The sequence below is a fragment of the Microcebus murinus genome, chromosome 29 (genome assembly GCF_040939455.1).
Source record: "Microcebus murinus isolate Inina chromosome 29, M.murinus_Inina_mat1.0, whole genome shotgun sequence".
NCBI classification, from domain to species: Eukaryota; Metazoa; Chordata; class Mammalia; order Primates; family Cheirogaleidae; genus Microcebus; species Microcebus murinus.
The window spans coordinates 13,899,252-13,915,287 of record NC_134132.1 but is presented as its reverse complement, the minus strand read 5'-3'; the positions used below and the strand labels follow the sequence as shown (position 1 = coordinate 13,915,287).

The 16,036-nt window shown below is 39.8% G+C and overlaps 1 protein-coding gene across 3 annotated transcripts; it reads right to left on the bottom strand.

Moving 5' to 3' along the window:
* Positions 1-1,570: 1,570 nt before the first annotated feature.
* On the bottom strand, positions 1,571-15,073 carry ABRAXAS1 (abraxas 1, BRCA1 A complex subunit). Of its 3 annotated transcripts, none has more exons than XM_075998672.1 (9): positions 14,915-15,073; positions 12,676-12,766; positions 9,663-9,699; positions 8,935-9,001; positions 6,359-6,552; positions 5,471-5,605; positions 4,387-4,471; positions 2,484-2,598; positions 1,571-2,116 (listed from the first exon to the last, which is right to left on the bottom strand). In XM_075998672.1, the coding sequence occupies exons 1-9, from the start codon at positions 14,999-15,001 to the stop codon at positions 1,680-1,682; spliced, it is 1,248 nt and encodes a 415-aa protein (XP_075854787.1). In that variant the 5' UTR covers positions 15,002-15,073; the 3' UTR covers positions 1,571-1,679. The 3 variants fall into 3 exon arrangements, with proteins under 3 accessions (XP_075854787.1, XP_075854788.1, XP_012622196.2); XM_075998673.1 differs by having other exon boundaries at positions 5,471-5,590; XM_012766742.3 differs by having other exon boundaries at positions 14,148-15,057.
* Between the last annotated feature and the right edge of the window lie 963 nt (positions 15,074-16,036).

Genomic DNA, 16,036 nt, shown 5'->3' with positions numbered 1-16,036 from the left:
GGAGGATCGCTTAAGCCCAGGAGTTTGAGGTTGCTGTGAGTGAGGCTGATGCCACAGCACTCTAGCCCGGGCAACAGAGTGAGAACTAGCTTTTAAAACAAGTTGTTGGCCGGACGCGGTGGCTCACGCCTGTAATCCTAGCACTCTGGGAAGCCGAGGTGGGCGGATTTACTCAAGGTCAGGAGTTTGAAACCAGCCTGAGCAAGAGCGAGACCCCGTCTCTACTATAAATAGAAATTAATTGGCCAACTAATATATATATAAAAAATTAGCCGGGCATGGTGGCGCGTGCCTGTAGTCCCAGCTACTCGGGAGGCTGAGGCAGGAGGATCGCTTGAGCCCAGGAGTTGGAGGTTGCTGTGAGCGAGGCTGACGCCATGGCACTCACTCTAGCCTGAGCAACAGAGTGAGACCATGTCTCAAAAAAAAAAAAAAGTTGTCAAGTTAGGTGAGGCTAGGACAACTGAACAGGAGTGGGAGGGTGCTGCAAAATGGAAAACCTAGTTGCATTTTGTACTTTCTTTGTTGCTTTGCATATTTCTACGAATTCTTCACTTTAAAGAAACTAAAAAACTGGGAATTGTAGAGGTTGAGTAGTGAGAGTGATTTACATAGGAACTTCAATCACTGGACTTAAGACTCAGAAAAGTTCCTGGCCCTGCGCTGAATGTTTGGCAGATGGATGTACAGTTCCTCTTTATGTTAAAGTGAAGGCTTTGTGACAGACATTCCTATGTATGTACAGATGTATGTAGCACTTCTGAGTCCTACTTTATATGGCCTTTTCAGTTACTTGACCAAAAAAATTGATCCCCAAATGTACTGGGTTAATAGGTTTGTGCTGTACTGAAAATTTTAGATTTACTCAGTTTCATGTAAAGGACTGTCGACTAATGGAAAGATAACCGTGTGGGCTGTATTATGGTGTGTCATAATCAGGGTTGCCAGATTTGGCAAATAAAAATACAGGACACCCAGTTAAATTTAAACTAAAGACAAATAATTTTTAATGTAAGTATGTCCCAAATTTTATCTGACAGTCCTAGCCATAAGGTACTTTTTATCATCACTTAAGGAATGGGAATTTTAATGATTTAGATAAAAATAAATTTTCATATCAACTTTATAGATTTCTTTCTACATTGGAAAAATAAGTTAGTCTCTCTCTTCCAATTCTAAAGAATGCTGTGTAAGTTTAAAAGAATATATCTATTTAAGCCTTTCCCTCAACAATTTAGTAAAAAGTAAACCATTTTGATTTTTAAAATAAAAACATCTGTGGCGACACATGCCTGTAGTCCCAGCTACTGGGGATGCTGAGGCAGGAGGATTGCTTGAGCCCCGGAGTTTGAGGTTGCTGTGAGCGAGGCTGATGCCACGGCACTCTAGCCTGGGCAACTGAGCAAGACTCTGTCTCAAAAAAAATAGAAATAAAAGCATCTGCTATTTTAAAAGTACTTTATAAGTACACTAGAACTTATCTATGTATTACTGCAAACAGGTGGACATAGTAAAAACAAATTACCTTATCTATGTATTAGAATAGCTGAATACAGTAAAAACAAATGAATATATCTGAATATATTTATTACTGCAATAGCTGAACATAGCAAAATTGATAGAAACGTTTGACTTTATCCTTCAAACAAATAAAAAAACCTCCTTTTGGGTTAAAAGGATCAAAATGTAGGAGATTGTGAATATTCACCGGAACCCTTCATTTTCTCAATATCTTCATCTGTTTCTGGGCTGCTTATCGTGGATGTTTTTTCTTGGTTACTACTATCAGTATCTGTTTTAGACGGTTTGTTTTGTGTCTCTGACAGCCGTGATTTCTTGAATTGCCATCCGTCACCTGTCTTTTCTAAAGATTTACGCTTAACCGTTTGTGGTGCACTAGCTGGACTAGCTTCAGGAATGTCAGTGTATTCTACCATTAAGGTCAGGTTGTCTACCACATCAAGACGGTGGCCGCTGTCACAGCTACTCTTAGAAATACACCTGTTTTTCAAAGACATAACACATGAACGAAGAAATTCACAATCCGGAAAAAACGTCCGCAAAGCCTGACAAAGAAAAGTGTTCTCCTGAGGTTCTTTTGGGACATTCTTCTTTCCTAAACAAAATAAAACAACACTTCTTTCAACATGTAGTATTTGTTTTACAAAGCTTTTCATAATCAGGTATTTGTTGGTAAAATTAAGTCAAAAAGATTCTAACAATTATATCAAATTACCTGGTAAAAATAATGACATGCATAACTCCAAATTCTAATTTATATGCCACAGTATTCTAAGAGAAAATTAAAGTTGTATTCTTTAATATCAGCAGTACAGTATAGCTACTATAGTACCATGTTTTTGTTTGGTGGGATTTAAGAGTATTAAAACAACTAGTTTTAATCCCAAGGTGGATATCCATAACTCAAATTAGTGAGCATTTTTAAGGCATGTAATGTAATGACGTGTTAGCTTTTTACTTACGTTCCGCTTGAGTCTGTGCTTGTTTCCTTATTTTAATTTCTCGTTTTAATCGGCTTATATCCTTTAGTAGTTTTTCTACTGCTTCCTCACTGTGTTCTACTTTTTCGCATGTACTCTGCAAAATAATTTAAGGGCACAGACAAAATTTCAAGTTCTGTACTAACAGAGTTTAGACTCACAATTAAATAATATAAAATCCTTGGTGTCATATACTATCAAGTACTATTTGCCTTTGATATAAATGCTTTTCAGATACATTAGCTTCTCACACAGTTTTATTACATCAGTTATTTTGTTGAAAATACACAGAAATAAACTGAAATTTAACTCACTGTGAAACATACTGAAAGATGCAGTTACTGCATAGATTTAACATTAAGCCACTGACAATAAAGGAAAACAAAGTGATGGTATTTTGCTGTAATGAAAGGAAACTAATGAAGATTTTAATTCCTGTGAGAAAAACTACTTCTGAGAAGCAGCGCAGCCCCGTGTATCATCAATTTCAAAAGTACGAATACCAATAACCTTCGATCTAATAATTCCACTTTGGGACTGTGTCTTAACTAAATAAAAAAATTTACAAGATGACATTCCTTAGCCTTTTGCACTTGGATGTCGAGTGTGACTCGACACGGTTTAGCATTAAATCCCGAGTAGAATAAAGGAATCGAGAAAAAAGCAAGCGAGTGCAAAGGGTTAGTACAATATCAAATCACCATAACTAATTTCCAATTACAGGGTAATAGTTGTTACAGCTGGTTTTAGTGGATCCTTTTTTAGGATGTCTGCCCAGCCTGCTTTTCATAAACCTTTTGCCCTGACATGAGAGTGTGCCAGTAACTCCTGTAGCCATTTTTACCCTAGCTGACGCAAGTGGAACAGCAGATTCTGTCCTGGGAATCTGGAGATATTACACAGCCAACTGGCAAATCCTAATCTCTTGAGTAATCAGCCCCTTCTCTGGGCTGCCAGTGGATGAGGAAACAGCAAAGTCTACAAATAAGAAGGAAAGTAATGTGCAGACACGGAGGAAGAGAAAGTTCTGGTGATGTTCCAGCTTCTGGTTCAATTCCTTCCTGAAGTTCAGCTGCGTTCTACCTAAAGTTCCTTTATGTTCCCCACTTTAGCCCAATTGGCACTTTTAACATAAGAGTTCTAATGTACTGCTTTGTGAAATATACTGCCATTAAAAATAACCAAATACGTAGCAATAAAAAAATGTTTAAATGATAAATTAAAAAAAAAAAATCAGAGCAGTAGAGTATGCCTATAGTTCTAGCTAGTTGAGAAGCTGAGGCAGGAAGATTGCTTGAGCCCAAGAGTTTGAGGCCAGTGTGTAGCAAAACTTATCTCTTAAACAAAAAATTATGACACAGGCCAAGGTCAGTGGCCCACGCCTGTAATCCTAGCACTCTGGGAGGCCTTGGCGGATGGATCACTTGAGGTCAGGAGTTTGGGACCAGCCTGAGAAACAGTGAAACCCCATCTCTACCAAAAACAGAAAAAAACTAGCCAGGCATGGTAGTGTGTGCCTGTAGTCCCAGTTCCTTGGGAGGCTGTGGCAGAAAGAGCAGTTGAGCCCAGGAGTTTAGGTTGCAGTGAGCTATGACACCACTGCACTCTGCCCAGGGCGTCACAGTGAGACCCTGTCTTAAAAAAACAAACATCAATAACAAAAATAATATATATATAAATAATACATACACCCTCACCCCGCCCACACACACCCCCATGCAGGTTGTATAAGCACACTGTATGATGTTTGCACTAACTTGCCTAATGACACATTTCATGACTATAAATCTAATCAAAATGTCAGGTTATCCCTAAGAAATTTCAGTGACTCAATTTGAGAGGAACTCTAAAAGTAGTTTTTAAGTGTTAGGTATGTTAACTTTACCTTCAATTCCTCTTGTAATGAAGCATACATTTCCTTTATCTTATGTACCTCCTTTAAAGATCCATCTTCTTCAAAAAATTCAGAGCTGAAAAATATTACCATTTCCTCAGGCAAAGATACAGAACCCATTTTAATGATAAAGTGAAAAACTTATTTGTTGTCAAAGAGCAATGGATAATTCTTTTTACTGGCTCTGTAGGGACCATAATTTTGTCAACCGTCCTGTATACAGCAAAACCAACCTACTTCATCTATCTTCACAATAGCAAACTTTTTAGCTTTATAAGTTCTATTGCGAGGTCTCAAAAAAAAAAAGGTTAATTAAAAATAGATAAAAACTGAAAGAGAGAGGGGATCTTTTTTTGGCAATGGCAACAAGAATCAATATTTTAATGAATTTAAGATTTAAGTTACCATTAATTGGAAAAGGCATCATTATTTTATGATCTATGAAAGAAAAAACCAGTATTAAGAAGGCATAATTTGTAAAATAGCCCAGTTTCAGAGATAAATGTGAAAAATGTGTGTTTCAGAATCAATGAAATATGGTATTACGTTCTTACATTGTTAAGCACTGTGGGAACACAAAAATAAATAAAACCCAGTCCCTTATCCTGGTAAAGTTTATACTCTAGTAGGTATCTGACCATACCAATATCACTGTTTGTGACATTATTCCCTTACTTAATGGCTACAAAAAAGTTATATCTAAGCAGCCTATAGTATGAGTAAGTCTTGGCTAAAGCCTGATGTTGTTCCCTTTAATATCCAATTGAATTCCATGCCCTTAATCAGAACCATTGCCTTAGAAAATTATAATTTTGAGGCTAGCTACTTTCTGTAACTTAGAATAAATACGCTAAAATTTGCTGGATATGCAGTAACTTCCCCTACTACCTCTTTTGTATCTTTCAAGTAGAAAAGTGCTAACAGGAAGTATGGAGAAGGTCAAAACAGTCTAGTTTACTTGAGTAAGGTATACATTAGTTTTCCTTTCATTTTTATTCTGTTGTTCGCATAATAAAATTAATTTCAAAAAATGAATAGGAATACATTTAGAGGGAAAGCAGTTGGAGAATCTCACCTGTGTGCTTCTACTGCGCGGTTAAAACCAGCGGACGTACAGGAACCTGACGCAGTTTTATAACCCAGTTGTTCGGACATGCCCAGATTGGCAACCACCAATGGTACCCTATGAAAAAGTCTGACAAAAGAAAACCTTAAAATATAAATTTAGAATAAAGAGAAAGGTTAGCATCCACTTACCAGAATAGACTATTTTTCCCCTATAAGATTTTACAAAAGATACCCCATTCCTTACTACTTACCTGAGATAGAATTTACCGACTTGAGGCAACTGGATTTTAAAAGTTGTTAAAATGTGTATGGTATAATTGCATGAAAAAATATTTTAATGGCTACTTTAACTTAACTGATTAGTACATGTAAAGATACTGAGATCTCAATGTTGAGATTTATCCTACCTTTCGTGAATGATAAACTTAATCTCAGCTGGTACTCTTAATTCTTATATAAAAAATGTAGTTTTTATACAACCTATGGGGAGTCTCTGTTAACTCATTTGAATGGACCATCAAGAACTGCCTTGCTTCTTTGCAGAGGTTATAGAAAAGCTGTGCAAATACCTAGGCTTAAGTTCTAAATTATATCCTTAATCAATATCTAAAATATTTTCTAGATAGTAAATTATTAAATATTAAATTAAATAGTAAATAATAGCAAAGTCTTCAATGTTAGAGCACAAGTCATCATTCCATACTGGGTTTCTAATTTCCTTGTCTGACTTTATTTTGCCACTTAAAATTAACAGGTGGTAAGATCTACTTCAGAGGGTTACTGTGACAATCTAATGCAACAATATATGAAAACACTTGGTAATCTACAAAAAGTACTAAATACTAGGTATATTTTTCTATTATTTTAGGATAGCCAGTGACTGGCCAACATTTACCCTTTCTGAGGTTTATATAAGGCATGTTCCAGCCGATGAGTAGAGCAGCTTTCTGTTATTATACTTGGTGTTAACAGCAGAAAAACAAGTTCTTGACATGAAAAATGGTTCTGTAAGTTTTTGTGAAGCAGCCTCTCTCTAAATGTCATGATCTGATCTGAATGACGACGGAATTTGTACCAACCTACCACAGTCTGAAATACAGAAAGAAATAAGATATGTATCTTAATGGTTACAATTATATGTCTATTATTATAATTATATGTCTATTTATAATTCTTATAAAACTTACAGCCTTAAGAATGGCTTTCTTAATATTTAGAAAGATTTGGACAGATATAAACAAAGAATACACTTTACTTTTCTAAAGTATGCAAACTGACTTACAGTTAAATTGCTTTCCATTCATTTAAAAGGCTACAATTTTGATCAATATCGATTAAAAGGAGAAAAAAATTTTTGACTTCCTTTCGTTTCTCTTATGGCATTTGCTATCTTGCAGTCTTTTTTTTTTTTTTTTTTAATATCCTGGTATGACACATATATCTTGCAGTCTTAATCTACAGTCACAATTTAAATAAAAAAAAAAAAAATCAACCATACTGATTCACTTACTAGGCAATCACTCCCTAAAAACAAGTTCCTGTATGGATACTTGGTTTGTTAAATAAGTTAAGCTGAACCTTTTAACCTAAAATTTAAATGGGAATGATACTGTCTACCCTACAAAGTTGGTTTCAAGATTGAAAAAGATCATGTAAAAGGTTTCTATAAACTGTAACATGCTAAACAAATGTGTTGTATCACTAAACCTTTTAATACAGAAAAATAATTCTCATTTACTGAAAATTCAGTAACTGTAATGGAGAAAAAAAACCACTTTGCTTAAAGATCTGTGAGGTTCAGCAACTACATTTTATATTTATACAAATTGAGGAAATTAAAATTACTTCTATTCTTTTTAAAAATGAAACTTTTTTTTTTTTTTGAGACAGGGTCTTGCTCTGTACCCCAGGCTAGAGTGCAGTGGCGTGATCATAGCTCACAGCAACCTCAAACTCTTGGGCTCAAGCGATCCTCCTGCCTCAGTGTCCTGAGTAATTGGGCCTTTGGGCACATGCCACCATGCCTCGCTAATTTTTCTATTTTTTTGTATAGACGGGGTCTTGCCCTTGCTCAGGCTAGTTTCAAACTCTTGGCCTTCAGTGATCCTCCCGTCTCGGCCTCCCAGAGTGCTAGGATTACAGGCGTGAGCCACCACGACTGGCACAAATAAAACATTTTTAAATACACAAATACAACTGGGGAAAAAAATCTAAGCATTTTCAACTGAGAATGTTTTTTGAAAGAAACTTCTTTTACCTAATCTTTTATTTTCAAATCGGAGATTAAAAAAAAAAGTTTTTTAAGAAGAAAAAAGTGGTGCCTCAAAAAAATTTTGTTTGGGGGAAAAATCCATTTTGATCATTCAGCAGCTTTTAGCTAAACACCAGGTATGCTGTGGAGCGTTCCAATTAAGTGCTATATAGGAAAGCATCCCTGCAGCATGAAAATAGCACCAGTAACTGCAGCTGCCTAAATTAACAGCAGGGGATTAGGTCCTAGAATAAATGCTACTGGGAAGGGGTGGTGTGGTGTTAATACAGCAGAGGCTGGTCGTGGTGGCTCACGCCTGTCATCCTAGCACTCTGGGAGACCGAGGCAGGCGGATTGCTCAAGGTGAGGAGTTCAAAACCAGCCTGAGCAAGAGCAAGACCCCGTCTCCACTATAAATGGAAAGAAATTGATTGGCCAACTAAAAATATATACAAAAAATGAGCCAGGCATGGTGGCGCATGCCTGTAGTCCCAGCTACTCGGAAGGCTGAGGCAGGAGGATCGCTTGAGCCCAGGAGTTGGAGGTTGCTGTGAGCTAGGCTGACGCCACGGCACTCACTCTAGCCTGGGCAACAAAGCCAGACTCTGTCTCAAAAAAAAAAAAAAAAAAAACCAGCAGAGAAAGAAAGAGATCGATACAGTAAAGGGAAGGATAACAAGATTAATGCTTTTATTTATTTATTTATGAGACAGAGTCTCACTTTGTTGCCCCGGCTAGAGTTCCCTGGCGTCAGCCTCGCTCACATCAACCTCAAACTCCTGGGCTCAAGTGATCCTCCTGCCTCAGCCTCCCAAGTAGCTGGGACTACAGGCATGGGCCACCGTGCTCGGCTAATTTTTTCTATATGTTTTTAGTTGACCAGTTAATTTCTTTCTATTTTTAGTAGAGACAGAGTCTCGCTCTTGCTCAGGCTGGTTTCAAACTCCAGACCTAGAGTGATCCTCTCACCTGCCTCCCAGAGTGCTAGGATTACAGGCGTGAGCCACCACGCCCGGCCAAGATCAATGCTTTTAAATACTAGCTGTGTTTTCAGAGCAACCCCTTTGAATTTCTGGGAAGAAAAAGGCTTTTCTACCTGCTTTATAGGATAGCATGAAGACAAACACTGCTTGAAAGTTCTGTCAAAGTACTACATGTTTCTAGGAAACGAAAATAATGCATATTCAATACCAAAAATGAAAAGGTAAATCAGAGAATACCTTTTTGACACTTGAAAATATTTTCTTTAGTGCTTCCTCATTTAGTTCACCTGAAGAATTATAAAAGCTGTAAAAGCCAAAATAAAGACATTTCAATTAAGCTAAAAATATGAATAATTTTATTAGCATTTTTAATTACTTTGAACGCAAACTAGCCAGCCAAAATCCATATACTTACTTGCCTGTCATATGAAGTCCTAAAATAAACAGTGGAGAAAGTTCTCAAACTAATAGGCTTAAAGTTGTGGAAACATGAGGTCCATAACCAACGAAAGAAAAAGGATAGGAGATAAGTTTGGACATCACATTTTTTTAACCTAAAGCAAAGTAATAAACTATCCGTTAAATACATGTATTAGGAAGTAATACAGGTGATCCTCCTACCCCAGCCTCCCAAAGTGCTGAGTTTGGGAGGCTGAGTTTATCATATATTACAATGAGGTGACGGGTGTGAAAAGATAAAGCAATCCTCAAAGTTATCTGGTACCTGGGAGAGGCAGTGAAGACCAGCTAACATAAGTCACACAGAGAAAGAACTATTAGGGCTGGCAATGCACAAGTGACTTTTCAGGTATTTAAAAAAAAAAGCTCTTTCCATTTTAATTAGCATTAATACCACCATATATAACCAGTAACTAAGATACTTTGTTAGCTTTAAACATTATTTCACTTGCAGAGAGTAATTTTCACAATGGATCATTTATTTGCTTTTATAACTACTTACTTACCTAAAAAGCCGATAGCATGGAATATATTTCTGAATGTCTAGAAAAAAAGGATTTTTAGTTATATTAATCATTTGAATAACATATATTATGCATTTACCTCATTCCAGCAATTACTTTACCATTGATCATCTCATTTAATCCTCATAACAAACCTATAACACAGATGCTATCATTCTTCCCCTTTCAAAGATGATACAACAGGCAAAGAAGGATCAAGTGGCTTGTCCATGCCAATGCAATGGTAGGGCCACAATTCAAACACAGAGCCTTACTTGGAACCAGAATGCTACATTCTCTCTAAACAATGGTCTAATAACTGCAACAATAAGATAAATTCAAAGTTGCTGTATTTTCTTTGCGTTCTAAAAAGGTTATGCTCTAAATTTACTCAAGGCATAGAAATGGCTGTTAAAGGGATTAATTTTTGTTGTTCCGGTACAATCGTGTGCCTCATAACAATGTTTTGGCCAATGATAGACCATGTATCAGACAGTAGTCCCACAAGATTATAACGGAGCTGCCAAAATGTACCATTTTTTGTCTTTTTTACTGTTATTTTTACTGTACCTTTTCTATGTTTAGATATATCTACATACACAAATACCATTGTGTTACAAGTACCTACAGTATTCACTATAGTAACATGCTGTACAGGTTTGTAGCCCAGGAGTAGTAGGCTACCATACACCCTAGTTGTGCAGTGGGTGCCATTAGATTTTTGTAATTATACTATGATGTTTGCACAAAGATAAAATTGCCTAACCTTGTATTACATATCCCTGCTTAATGTCAAAATAAAAAATACATGACAAAAGATCAATTTCCTTATGTTATTACAATTCAATAAAAGAAAACAGTATAATAGAAATTCTATCAAAGAATAGAACAGGTCTATCCTTTTCAAAGAAAAGAGCCAAGATGAAAAAAAAATACTTGTTTTTTTTTTTTTTTTGAGACAGAGTCTCGCTTTGTTGTCCAGGACAGAGTGAGTGCCGTGGCGTCAGCCTCGCTCACAGCAACCTCAAACTTCTGGGCTAAAGTGATCCTCCTGCTTCAGCCTCTCGAGTAGCTGGGACTACAGGCATGCACCACCATGCCCGGCTAATTTTTTCTATATTTATTAGTTGGCCAATTAATTTCTATTTATAGTAGATACAGGGTCTCGCTCTTACTCAGGCTGGTTTCGAACTCCTGACCTCGAGTAATCCGCCCGCCTGGGCCTCCCAGAGTGCTAGGATTACAGGCGTGAGCCACCGCGCCCGGCCTTTAACCTGTTTCTTAAGAAATGGAAATTAGAATGCTATATTTTTTACTTATCAAATTGGCAAAAATTAAAAAATTTGATAATAGATAGTACTGCTAAGAGTATGGGGATCCAGGCACTTTTATATACTGTAAAGCAGGGGTCCTCAAACTTTTTAAACAGGGGCCAGTTCACCATTCCTCAGACTGTTGGAGAGTGCGCACTGTAGGCTTGGGACAAGTCGGCTGCTAAGCAGGACAGGTAGGGGTGGCAAAAACACCAGAGGGCAGGATAAATGTCTAGGCAGCCGCATGTGGCCTGCGGGCGGGCTGTGGTTTGAGGACGCCTGCTGTAAAGGAATCTAAAATCGCATAACTTTTCCAAAAGGCAGCTAGTCTATCTCTAGGATTTGACTTTCAGACAAAAGCACAAAGATGTACAGCACCACATAAAATGTTCATTTTAATACTGTTTGTGTTAACAAATTGAAAGTCACTCTTAGCTGGTTAAATTCTGGTACATCCACACCATGGGACACATGTAGCCATTTGAGAGAATGACCAACTACACACACTGATACTATCATGCACTAATGATATCTTGGGAAATAATTATGCATGTATAGTGATCTCATTTGTTTAAATAAAAAACTGTATTTATATTTGTTTTATGAATATTGTAAATGAGTAAAAAAACCACGAAACAATGTTTGCCACTGAGAAGACTAATGAAAATTTAAATTTTTTATCTTCTATGTGTACTTCTATTTTTAACCTTTTAAAGTGGCAAACAAAGATAACATACAGTATGAGTATAAACTGATACAATCTTTCTGGAAAGTAATTTGCTAATGCCTATCAGAAACCTTAAAATTGTTCACATTTTTCCAAATAAACAAAAAAAAGAAAATAATTTTTTTTTAAAAAGAAAAAATAATAAAAAAAAGTTCATAGGTGGTGACATAATGCTATATCTAGGGATCTATTATAGTAAAGCCAAATAAATATCGATGTACAAGGATGTTCAGTGTAGTATAATTTATGATAATGAAAACTGGAAACAGCCGGTTATAATTTATTTAAAGCGCTGCTTAAGTCAGAGTAAGGCCATAAAGTGAAATACAACACAATTATGAAAAATGATATTGCAGAGGATCGTTTAATATGGAAAAATGGTTATGACATATGTCATGATGCCAAACTTTTAATAAAGTACACCAATTTTGTTAAAAAAAAGCTTAGAAAAAACTAATATATAATTTCTAAACAGAAAACTCCCTATACATTTTAAACCTGCTCTCCTTCAGCCCAACCTCCCTGCCCCTCAAAGAACTCCTGCTACCAGCTGTAAATGTTTTGGCACCTCCTCCTCAAACTTGTTGCGGTTTGATCTTTTCCTCATTACACTCCAGAAATTACTGAAGATTTGCAGCAACCTAATCATCTCATCACTGAGTTCTGTCAGTTCTCATTTCCCATCTTTTCTGCAGCATTTAACATTTTATCATTGTCCTCTGTTTTCCTCTTGCTGGGCATCTTCCTGCCACCTGAACAGCAGATGTTTGTTCCGTCCCAGGTTCCCTGCAGTAATCTCATCTGCTTCTTATTTTAGACCTGTCCATGGCCATAATTTTTAACTGAGAAATGAGTGTAATATATTATTTTAAATTCTGCTTTTAAAATTAGCTTAACAATTTAAAACCAGTAATTTATGCCGATCTCTTTCAGCATAAACTATCAAACATAGGACACACAGAAATCAGTGACTCACCAACTGTATAAATAACTTTAACATTATCCATTTGGGAATCTGTAATGTTATTCTTGGCTTCACCTTTCACTTCCCCAAGAAGAAAACCTTCCTATGAGGGTAAAAAATAAGAGGCAGTATATAGAATACATTGATAGAATTACTGTTCAGACCACTTTACTAAGCAATATTTTCTGAGTCTTTTAACAATGTATACAAGTGTGTGCTATTTGTTGGGGGCAGGGGAGGGGCACTCAAAAAAAAACCCTGGAGGTGCTTCCAGTTTACTTGGGAAATGTGAAGTTAGATAAAAATGAGAATGGACTGTAAATACCACTGTGATTTTCCGGAAGGGGAAAGAGATTAACATGGCCTGAAATACCTGAAGGTCCGGAAAGGCTAGGCAATGTTTGTGTAGGCGCAGCACCCTGGGAGTAGGCTATTTCTAAGGAAATCAAAGATAAATAAGATGGAGCCAATAAGGGAGCATCCCAAATGATTAGCCAAGGAGTCTGTATTTAACCCCTCGTGCAGCTGGGAGTTAGTGAAGGCTTCGAAGCCTTGAAATGACACAATGATCAGTGTTTTTTGATTAAAAATTGTGCCAAATATGAAAGATTTGGAATTCAATTTCAGAGTTTGCTTTCTAGAAGGGATGCTGTGAGTCAGTTTCTTTTAAAACTACAGGCATTTTGCCACTCCAGTGATTTCTTTGAATTTTGGAGAATTCAATTATTTTTCTCTAGGCACATTTAAAGACCTAGTGTGCTTGACAATTAAGATTTGGTATTTTTTTTTTTTTTGGCAGATATTAGTTTGGCAAGGATTTGGTATTTTTTATAATTAGTTGATGATGCTTGTTTCTTTTCATTTAACTAAAGGAGAAAGAGCATAAAAGGAAAAGTTTCCACAATGGGAGTCTTGACCGGAAATCAAGGGGGGAAAAATCCAGAACTGTACATTCTAGTGTTCATGATTTTTATACCCCAAGGAAAAACCCAGGGAAAGGAAGCAGGGACAATGCAAGTGCAACTATCCAGAAAAATCACCAACTATCCAGAAAACCACCCTTTAAAGACTTCAAGAAAAAGATCTGAGAAACAGTCTCTAACACTAACCTACTTTACAAGGGATAATCCTTTAGGCTACAGAGGATTTAAGGATCCCTTCTGTTTATATTTTCACTGAAGACATTCGAAAACAATTTCCACAGCCACATACATCTTAAATTGTCATATATCTGCTCTTTGCTAGGTGTTAATTTTTAAGGTTATCTGAAATTGCATACATAAAATATACTAATTCCAACCCTATTAGGCTTGTGCTAAAAAAGCAATTTTGAGTAAGAGAGACTTTACATTTTGAAATGAAGAGCACGAAATTGAGCACAAATTACTAGGCACTGTTCAGGATGGTATTCTCCAAAGTGCATTAGCAAAGTAGATGTGTTTTAGATGCTTATAATTTCTTCCAGAAAGTTACTAAGCACTTACTACGGGGCACTACTTCCCGAGGTCAAAGTTTTAGTGTTTTTTTTTAGCTTCATGAAAGTTTTAGAGAATAGGCACTGTCATTAAAAAAAACTTCTTCTTAGCTTCACCCAGAGGTTCTGGACCTAGACAAAAATATAAAGTAAACATTTAAATATCTAACATTCGAGGGTAGATTTAACGTTTATAAAGTATCAGAAAAGGAACTAGCTGAGACCTCACGATTTTAACAAATCCGATGGCAATGCACACAAAAGTCAGATGCCCGAAATACCAAAATTGTTTTTGTTTTTTTTTTAATCCAAAAAAACAGCCGCTGGGTGCAACATCTATTTTTACTTCCTCACCATCCCACCGTTTCAACAGGCACGCACAACAGGCATGCTCTCCCCGCCCGGGAAAGTGCACAGCTGTCTCCGCACACAACTGCCGGGTGTCGGGGGGAACGGAAGGCTAACCGGCCGCCCCGCAGCGGCAGAACTTCGGGAACTTTCCGTCCCTTCGCGCCCAAGCTTGAAAACCCAGGGAAAATGGCCCGTGGGGCAGAGAGAGAGACCGCGGGCGCGCGGGACGGCGGCGAAGGAAGCAGACTGAGGGTAAAAAGAGGAGGAGGCTCAGCGGCGCCCCCAGGACCGCCGAGGCGGGGACCCGGCAGAGCCGCGACGGCAGGGCCGGCGGGCGCCGACCCGGGCCGCCGCGGCGGGGAGCAGGCCGCGCGCGGGGCTCTTCGGCGGCGGCGACGCCGGGCCCCCGCCCGCCCCTCGGCTCACCGTGTCCGAGTCCGTGTTGAGGTGCTGGAAGGCGAGCGCGCCGAGCACAAAGCCCGACAGCACCGCCGACGTGCTCTCGCCCTCCATGCCGCCGCCGCCGCCGCCGCCGTCGCAGGGCGCGCGAGATGACGAGGGCGGGGCGCGTCGGGCCCGGAGCCTGACGTAGCGCGGCGGCGAGGCGGGGCCGAGACGGGGGGCGGGGCTTGCGGCGGTGCACGGGCGCGGCGCGCCCCGCATAGGGGCGGGGCCCAGACGGGGGCGGGGCTTGCGGCGGTGCACAGGCGCGGCGCGCTCCGCATAGGGGCGGGGCCGAGACTGGAGGGCGGGGCTTCCGCTGGTGCACGTACGAAGCGCGCTCCGCATAGGGGCGGGGCCGAGACAGGGGGCGGGACTTTGCGCTGGTGCACGGGAGCCGCGCGCTCCGCATAGGGGCAGGACCGAGAGAGGGGGCGGGGCGCTCCGCATGGGGGCGTGGTCGAGGCAGGGGGCGGGACTTTGCGCTGGTGCCTCGGGCGAGAGGCGCGCTCCGCATGGGGGCGGGGCCGAGAGAGAGGGGGCGGGGCCTCGGCGGCGCACGCGCGCGGCGCGCCCTGCGGAGCGGTTGGGCGGGACGGGCCTAGGCGGAGCGTCTGTGGGCGAGCGGCCGGTGGCGCGCGCGCTTCCTGAGCGGCGCGCCCGGAGTCGCGCCCTCGCCTCCTCAGGCGGCGTCTCCGTGAAGGCCGCTCCTCCGAGCGGGCGGAGCTGGGGCGGGCCACTGCCCGCGTTTCGGTGGCCGGCTGCTGCCGAGCGCCCCGTGGCATCTGTGCAGAATGAGCACTGTGGTCGGCCTGGTGGTTTCTAGGCAAACCATGGTTACCGGGATAGAGGAGCTGCTGCTTAGCAACGCTGTCACACCGCCGTGGAGAGGCCGCGTGCTTTGGTTTTTCCAAAAACTGCATTTTAGTGCCTTTCACCCGTAGAAACTCCGAGAGTACTGATAGCCACCTGGGGGGCTGTCTCTTCTAGAACTCTCCAGGCATGTCTGCGTGTGTGTGTGTGTATGCTGCGTTTCTTTTCAGAGTTTTTGTTTGTTGTTAGGACATTAAAGACTTTAATGAAGTCATATTTTGGGGGGAAAGTAAA

Excerpts from the sequence above, each read along its gene's own strand:
- ABRAXAS1 (XM_075998672.1), bottom strand. The coding sequence starts at position 15,001 with ATGGAGGGCGAGAGCACGTCGGCGGTGCTGTCGGGCTTTGTGCTCGGC. Across the intron at positions 5,606-6,358 it reads TTATATAAACCTCAGAAAGG|GTTTTCTTTTGTCAGACTTT; the intron begins GTAAATGTTGGC and ends TTATATTTTAAG. Across the intron at positions 2,599-4,386 it reads CATTACAAGAGGAATTGAAG|AGTACATGCGAAAAAGTAGA; the intron begins GTAAAGTTAACA and ends ATTATTTTGCAG.